This window comes from Sinocyclocheilus anshuiensis, unplaced genomic scaffold (genome assembly GCF_001515605.1).
Source record: "Sinocyclocheilus anshuiensis isolate Anshui unplaced genomic scaffold, SAMN03320099.WGS_v1.1 scaffold93, whole genome shotgun sequence".
In the NCBI taxonomy this organism is placed as follows: domain Eukaryota; kingdom Metazoa; phylum Chordata; class Actinopteri; order Cypriniformes; family Cyprinidae; genus Sinocyclocheilus; species Sinocyclocheilus anshuiensis.
This window is the reverse complement of record NW_015539852.1, coordinates 424,470-433,546: the sequence shown is the minus strand read 5'-3', so window position 1 is coordinate 433,546 and position 9,077 is coordinate 424,470. Positions and strand designations below refer to the sequence as shown.

The 9,077-nt window shown below is 36.9% G+C and overlaps 1 protein-coding gene across 1 annotated transcript in view; it reads left to right on the top strand.

The window, feature by feature from the left end:
- LOC107684655 (SLIT-ROBO Rho GTPase-activating protein 1-like) overlaps window positions 1-9,077 on the top strand; it is a 109,699-nt gene that overhangs the window by 69,164 nt on the left and 31,458 nt on the right. The window contains exons 6-8 of the mRNA XM_016480963.1: window positions 179-307; window positions 2,716-2,937; window positions 4,672-4,773. Of these exons, the coding sequence (XP_016336449.1) occupies window positions 179-307; window positions 2,716-2,937; window positions 4,672-4,773 (453 nt within the window). The remainder of the gene's footprint in view (window positions 1-178; window positions 308-2,715; window positions 2,938-4,671; window positions 4,774-9,077) is intronic.

Genomic DNA, 9,077 nt, shown 5'->3' with positions numbered 1-9,077 from the left:
TATATATATATATATATATATATTAAACAACTATTGTGCAATAAACACACTACGAGTTTGTGCTGAAGATATTTGCATTCAGATTATGAATTATACTTTCTGCCTCCATCTATTTCTCAGTCAAACTCCTCTTTCTCTCTCTCTCTCTCTCTCTCTCTCTCTCTCTCTCTCTCATCAGAGGCAGGCCAAGTACTCGGAGAACAAGCTGAAGTCGATCAAAGCTCGGAACGAATACTTGCTGATGCTCGAAGCCTCTAATGCTTCAATCTTCAAGTATTACATTCACGACTTGTCTGATTTAATAGACGTAAGTACTGGGGAATGAAAAGGAGGTTCAGGGATTCTTCCACAGACGAAGAAACTTTGTGTGACAAGTAGGACAGTTATAAATAGAGTTTCAAACTGACCTCAGGTCTGCTGGGACAGCTAAATATGACAAAGACTGCTGCCGTTTTCATCGGTTTCTTGGTTGAATATGCATCTTTGTCTACACCTGCTTTGATCTGAGGAAATGCATAGACTCCTCAGCGAGAGCTCTGTCAATGTTGCATTCAAATCTAAGCTCTTGAGACTTCAAATGCAGGTGTGTCTGACAGGAATGAGATGTTTAAAAAAAATACACTGGTTAAATTGCATTCATTTCCATATCTCCAAATAACCACACAAACCTGTTTTTAAAGATGTTTTCTGAAGGCCTGATTGTCAAATGCATTCGTTTGAGAGAGAATGAGGAGCTTAACATAACGTCTGTGGAGAATGAGGTGGTAAAAAATGATCCTCGGCATAGAGGATAAGCAAAGAAAATAATGGAGGTTAAAATGAGGGTGGAGAAACAAGAGGCCTTTTCCAAAAGTTTGAGACCAAATGAAAAAGCTTTTATTTTGCATTTTGAATTTGAGGGGATCATTTGCATTAATTTTAAAATTTCATTTTCATTTTGTTTTAATGATCGCAGCACTCCACAAGTTCTAGCGTTATTTGAGATGATATAAATAATGTTAGTTCACCTATATATAGTTGAGAATATAAAATTATATATTTTTTTGTACCCCCTTTGTTATTTTGTATGAAGTGGCTGTTGTCCTACTTTTATATTAAGGTACTGTATGTCCTCCAGCTTTTGAATATGGCAAAACATTTTTTAGCATGAATGGCGAGGAAGTGGAAACCCAGTTTCCTGTGAATCAGGCTGTCTGAGAGACTCTTTTAGGTCAACTACTGTATGCTTCAATGTACCTTTTTCATGTTTCACCCTGCTGAGCACTCCTTCTTCACCATTCTACAGCCTGAATCATTGTTAAATCATCTCAGCATCATTTATTTATAAACTGAATATCCAGCAATATGAATTTCATCTAAGAAACAAAAAACTCTGCAGGGGGCTGACAGTGTTTTGGTGATGATATATGCATGCAGTCAGTTTTTCAGACATTTCTTTGGAAGAGAAAGAACTTGACCTCATCTGGTTAAAATTTTATCTTGTATAAAGACGTTTTTTCCCCTGCATATTGCTAACAAACTAATGGGTACCTCTGCATGGGCTCCTCATTATGGGTCTTATTGATACTAAACCATGTTTTATTTTTTATTTTATTTTATTTTTAAAGCCCCAAAAACCCCAAAGCAGGTGCAAAAAATGGTTGTCATAATTTGGCTCTCAAGTCTGCATAATTTGACTCTCAATTTGAGCTCTGGCACAAGAACTGCACCATTTTAATGAAAAAAGGGCATCCAAATGCTTAAAACAATCTGCAGTCTGACAGACAGAGCAAGCCGTCGTGATAATTAAATAAAATGGACTTTGGAAGTTTGCAGATGCTTTGGGAGTCGAGATCTGGCAGATCTTCCAGTGACTCGCACCGTCAGAACTTAAATAACCTCCCCAAGGACGGCGCAGTTCTCCCCCATATTTTATTATCCAGGACATCTTTTTGCATTTCAGTTCCCCATGACTCTCATATCAGAGTCAAAATCAAATTATGGAAATTCTTGCCAGTCTATGCTTAGCCTTGAACAACTAGGCTACCGGGCTGTTTTGCACAAGTCCTCCGAGTCCAAAGCCTTGTAAAGACAGCACACAGACCACCAGAGCACAGTCAGTATGTATTAGGTCATGTAGGAACGGTCAGACACGGGGACACAAATATTCACAAAGCCACAGTTGCTGATAGACTAGTATGTCATGCTTTGACCTTGGTATTAATGTGTTTGGAATCTCAGATATTAGCTGTGAGTAAGACATGATGAAAGTGGCCATGTGGTTACAGATCTTGGCTGGTAACCAATAGGTTGTAGGTTTGAGTCTTTTTAAGAACTGTCACTTTACTTCACATGAACTGTCTGTTCAATGTGTACTGTCACTTTAAATTTTACTACACTTTATTTAAAATGTGTCAGTTAACTGACTTCTTATCCTGCTTTTAAATCACATTTCACAATTAAAAATGACTTTTGTATAGATTTTCACTACTGTAAATGACAAATTGGGATGCAGCTTGCCAGAAAAATGCTACATATTTACCTAATTTATGAGTTGACAGTGTACTGCATCCTTTGCTCTTCTTTTTGTTGCACTAGTGCTTAAAAGCTTCTTCACTTGTTTTGGAAGTAAGACACACCATCATTTGAATGCAGCATATACAGTATTACTTAAAGAGATTCTTTGCCCATTATTTATATATTTTTTGTAACGTTTCTCTCTTCTTTCCGGTGTAGTGTTGTGATCTGGGATATCATGCCTCTCTGAACCGGGCTCTGCGGACCTACCTGTCAGCCGAATATAACCTGGAGACGTCTCGTCACGAGGGCCTGGACATCATTGAGAACGCGGTGGACAGTCTGGACCCCCGTAGTGACCGCCAGCGCTTCATGGAAATGTACCCTACCGCTTTCTGCCCGCCTGTTAAATTTGAGTTCCAGCCACATATGGGAGATGAGGTCAGATTTAAACAAAGCCTTACCCACACACCCACGTACATATGTACACACACACACAATAGCAACCAGACTGTCACCCAGTATTTGGTTAAGAGGTGGTTTATTTTCTTAACAGTCTGTTATGCTGTAGTTTTCTTTGTTTTCTTTAACTGCTTGAATCACCTTCGATTATGAACGTGATATTGCGTAGCTTGTCAGTAAACAATGGCTCTGTGTAGTAAATGCCGATCCATCTGAACGCACGTGATGGAGATTTACAACTAATCACAGAACCGGCTTTACTGACGAGATGCGCATGACAATAGCATTAGATTAATCGTGCAGCCCTAATGGAAAGATGAAAATGTACTGCTTAGAATGACCCAACATCCTTCACCGTACAAATAACCTGTAAGCAGACATTACGTTTCATTTTAACATGCATCTCCCATGGTACATCTACCAGCCCATCCATTAACCTCACGTGAATCTTGTCTAAAGCCGTGTTGAAGCATATGAAATCATACAGGATGCAGAGTGGAGAAAAACGTCTTAATTAAATTCTGAATTATATGTGGTCAGGATTGTGGTCACCCTCAAGCAGTTTTTAGAGAGTGTTTATTGGATTTATCCTCCTTAATTGGCCATTTTGTCACCGATATAATGTCTGCGCATGGTTTACAACCTGTTGTTTTGCGGTCATGCCTGTACTCTCTTGGTCAATGAAAGCAACTTGGGTTTTGCTTTATAAGAGTCGGTTATAATGATTGTGCCAGGTGTTGGTTATTTGTTTGAATATGAGGTTCCTCTAGGGAGCTCTGTTCTGTTAGAACAGGTCCTCTAAAGGCCCGTTCACAACAAGGATTATAACTATAACAATAAAGATGTAGTTTTAAAAATCATTCTAAATTTAAAGGAATAGCAGAGTCCACACCTACAGTAATGATAACTGCACAGAGGAACCTATCATTGGAATCACTTTCAAAGTGTTTTTCCCAGCTGATTAACGATGAAAACATTGGCAGTCAATCAGAATCAGAATTGCAGAGCTGGGCGATAAGGCCATAAACACTAGCACAATATTCATTTACCAATAATGGAGAAGAAAATGCTACCAACATGGTTGTTAGACCTTGAGAATGAACATAAACATAACTTGTTTGTTCACATTTAAACTCCACAGAGTAAGATAGAATTTAGAGCCCCATGAAACTAGTTTTATTTCTTCTCTAAATTCTGTTTTATTCTGATTTAATACAAATTTATCATCAAAAAGGTGTGATATAAAATATAATGTACAAAAATATAAAGCATTTTAGTATACAGTAGTAAAATATGTCTGTCATAATTTCTTCAAGTTAAACTGAACTTTTATTTTGGCGGTTTGTTGTGAAGATCTTTAAGTTTCAGTGTGTATTTGACAGTAGTTTTTCTCAAATGAAAATGAGCTTGTGAAGTGACTCTCAGAGTATCTCTGGAGATAAAGTTAATGTGAACTCTCCTCATATATTGAGACAGTAGACTCAAAACCGTGAGCATCGCGTGTTTTTGAATTTGTGTAGCGGATGAAACGGCACAACTTATTCACACAGAGACATGAACATCTCGATATGATATTATTAATCGCCCAGCCCTATGTGGGAAGGTAGTGAATGATGTCTTGGGTCACTAAAGCCCCAAATTAATGTAGGTGTTTACGGGTTAATGGCGACTGTCATGTTTCTTTCTTATAATTGAAAATCTGTTTGTTTTCAGGTGTGTCTGATCACGGCCCAGCCTCCAGTGCAAGCAGAACTCCTCCTGAGGTTCCAGCAGCTTCAATCCCGTCTGGCCACTCTAAAGATCGAGAACGAAGAGGTAAGGTGACCCGAGCACCACCAGAAATGGTCAGGAGCAATGGGAGGTACATTTAAAATAGTTAAAAATGACCACCTATACCATCACTTTTGTTCCCTTGAGCACAAAAGGCTTTCCCAGAAATTTACTTTGGATTATAAAGCGTCTGCTAAATAAGAACCGCATCAGACGATCACCAGTGCTGAAGTGATTGTGTTCAATTCAGCTGACTTTGAACTGCATAATTTGATTTGAAAATCTTGTTAATAAGTTAGACAAGTCCAGGAATGCGCATCCCATATCTTCCTGTTGCATTAGAGCGAGACAGCTTTGCAATGTGTTTGCTTACTTGAGTTGGCAGGAGCTGATCGTAAAAGAGGCTTTGGGAGGACTTACAAGAAATAGTTTTTTTTCTTCCCTGCAGAGTTTTCTCTGTCCTCCAGATAACCTGAGTGACGCACAGAGAAGCTTCTCTCAGTTACACCGTCTCCCTTTTCTTCCTGCAGACTGTGCCTGTCTTTTTTACATTTTATTATCTTAACATTTGAATCAGGCCTTAAGTTGAAAGCTGCTTCCGGAGAAAAACCACTCGGTCAGGAAGATGGATCTTTTTGGCTTTATCGTGTCCATCTTAGATGAACTAGTCTTACATCTGCCCTCTTCTTCTTTTATCTTCTTCCTGTTATTTCTCTGCCGTGACTCCCTATCTCAGTTTTGACAGACAAAATCGCAGTTTGGCACTGAGTGTGTCCAGTGTGTGCAATTGTTATTCCTGCACAGATTTAACATACCTTGTTAGGCAAGCATGCAGCATTAGGAACGGTCAGTCCTGTGTGAATTTTGTTGCTTCAGGCAGTGGTTTTGTTGTGGAGGTACAGTCCTTGGTAGACTTTTCCAACAAAGAGCCGATAAATCATCTGCTATAAAGAACAATCGCTCAGCCCACTGTCGGTGTTGTTGTGGAAGCTAAATGGTTCTGGAAAAATGGCAAGCTAACTGAAACATTGCAGGTTGTAGTATAAATATCATTCTCTGTAAAAAATGAAAGAGGCTCATGGAATATAAAAAAAAATGAAAATTGTAAGGATGTGAAGAGCCTGATTAATGTGGTTCGAATAAATGGCAGACTTAATGTTCAACTACAAATAGAGAATTTTATTAAACATATTTTGTGCATTATAGTAAAAGGAATAAGATTTTTTTTTTCATTTGTTTACAGTGTTCTATTTATTTGTTTGTTTTATGTTCTGAACATTGTCTGTTCACATAAATAATATCAAAATTATTCACATATTTTATAAGCTTACTTTGGGCATTGCTTTGTTAAAAATACCTTTTTTCAGTAGTTTTTGTCCCATTTTTTTCTTTAAAGTGCATATATTTGGTTGTTGTCATTTACCAAAATTTGGAAGAATATTGTAGAATATTGAAAATATTTTTAAAAATCGTACATGAAAAAATAAATAGATTTTTTCCTGTATTTATACAGAAAATGTCCTTTATTTGACAACAAAACATCAAACAGAAAAACAAAGCTTTTGCTAAACCTTTGACCTGAAACTAGTGGCAACGGTCATTTTAATTGACCAAACAACACTGTTATTAGTCCTAAATATCGTCTGATTGTATATACTTTATTGTTCTATCACTAGTACTTTACATGTGCTAAATGACAAGTGTTTATATTGACTGGACCACTGACAAGGCCGAAAGGAAGCGGAAGGATGTGAGGTCAGGGCACTTCCTGGTTTCTCCAGATGGCTTAAAGCATCTTTTGACATCAGACCCAAGGTCTGTAATGAACATGACAGGATACTGGACATAGTGTTGAGTCTTAGTCCAGCTGTTTCCTAGAACCTTTACTGCATTAGATGACAAAATAAATGACTCTATGAATACATTATTATAGTATAACCGCCGTAAACCACTCAAGCTTCGCCTCATTCTCAAACACACCTTTGTCAGACACAAAGGAAGAATATGTCTGTCATTTCAAGCTTCCTGCTTCATCCTTTCATTTTTCTTCAGCAATTATCCAGCTGTCAGCTCTTCTTTTTTCCATTCTTCTTCTCAAGCTTATAATTGAATCATGTAAATAGTGTTTGCTGTAGAGATTAGGGAGAGATTGGAGTTCTCAGAGGAGAATAGACAGTGTTATCTCTGACTTTCTGTCCCACTCCCTTTATCTTTCTCTGCCGCCCTTCTTGTCTGTTCCAATGGATATTCTGTTCACATCAGGCGCTAAAACCCCACTAAGGCACTGCACGGTTCTCCGTAGGAAGTGTCTTGTTTGTTTTGCAGGAGATAAACCTCTGGGAGGCACATCAAATGCTGGGAGATCTGTGTCCTGCTGCTGCGTGAAGCACTGATCGTCTGATTGCGGCCCTCTCGGTTGCCTTTGTACTGATTATCGGGCCCTTCTGTTAGTGCTAATGTTGATTGCCACAGTGCTACAGATGTGCCAAAATATCATCTTTGTTCAGTGCCATCTTATTACCCCGAGCAGCTTGTTTGTCAATCTTATAGATGAAATAGTCAAAATAATACTGATGTTAATTGATCAGCAAATTGGCGTTTCCAAATGAGAAAAGATTTGGTAACACATAATACATAATGCCACATCTTTCCATATAAGATACCTATATTTTTCATATTTGCAAAGACATCAGTAAATCAAAGTTTCGTTGCATTTCTGTCATGAGATGTGGTCTGTCAAGTAGTATGTGGACAACTAGGCTTGAATGACAAAGTCAAATAAAAAAAATGACAAAAGCCAAATATCAAATAAAAAAAAGTTTATTGAGTATATAACATCTAAAGATCTATATATACAGTATAACATCTATATAAAATGTATAATGATCTGTTAAGTATTTTATAATGTAAAAATAATACTAAAAGTATTGTCAATGCATTTGAAAAGTCACATTTTATGAGTGAAACCTGTATCTGTTATTTTGCTATCACTGATATAATATCATATACTATTATTTTGTTAACTTAATGTTTTAGTAATTTTGTTGTTTTGTCATTATTATTATTATTTTTTAACTATATAGCTTTTATAAGTTTTAGTTTAGTTTTAGATATTATAGTACTTCAACTTAAACTACATGGAAATGAAATGCAGAAATAAAATAAGTTTTTTGTATTTAATTTTATTATAGTTCATCTTTAATTTATATCAAGTAATGAATTAACGGTATAGTTAATTGAATAATTTATATATAGTTAACGATAATAACATACAACAATTAATCATTTTTTATTTATATTTTTATTATTTTATAAGTAATTCACACTACATACTATTTCAAAATATGCACTTTGAAAATAGGGCTCAGCTGAGTTTTTTCTTTTATTATTTGAAGTCTAGTTTATATTTAGCATTCATGTCTTTAATCACCTGAGGTTAAAAAAAGCTGAAGAGCCCAGGCTTTTCGAGCAGTTAAAGATACTTATTTTCCACATCATTTCATTTGGACTGCTTTCATGTCCTTGAAACTGAGCTCTTCCCTTCCCCCTGCACTCACTTTGCGTCTTTGTAACCTGTCTGCCTTTGTTATGGCTCAGCTGAGGTTGACTTTCCCAGTAAACCACATCCTACAAGACAGGTGTGGCATATCATCCATAAATGGCATGCCTTCACCAAAACCAGACCACAGACAGTTCAGCGTCAGGAGGCGGGTTTAAACCTGTGATTATCTCTCAGTGTTTCTGTCCCTACAACAATAGGCCGGTGAATCACAAGTAGAGCAGTGACCTGGATCCATACTGTTTTAAGTGTGAGTGCTGGTTTCCATTGACTTGTATGTCATCCTCCATTGATGTGAAGGATGATTCAGACTAAACGTGACAGTGAGAGATGAGCTCAGTATGTGATGAAACTGCCATAGTTTTATGCTGCAAGTATACGTGATACACACTGTGGTTGGTTGACATTGTCTACATTTGTCTATGCTTATGTTTTACTGTGTTCTGCAAGATTGCAGTGTTTGTGCAAACAGAAAAATCTGTGTGTGTGTGCGTGCGTGCTTGTGTGAGAAAGAGAGCATGTCAGCGTGAGATAAATTTGCTCTTCTGTACTGTGCAACCTATTTCAGCAGGTGAACAAATGCTTCCACTGAGCGATTTCACCACCTTTCAACATCTTTTCCCCATTTAATTTTTTTTACCTCCTGCTTTCTCCTTTTTGCCATTTTATGTGGTTAAATTATTACGTCTTTGAATTATTTTAGTAATATTTTAAACTCTCTCTTTCTCTTTAAATAAATAAATTATATATCAAACTTTATTTAAATTCACTTTATATATATATATATATA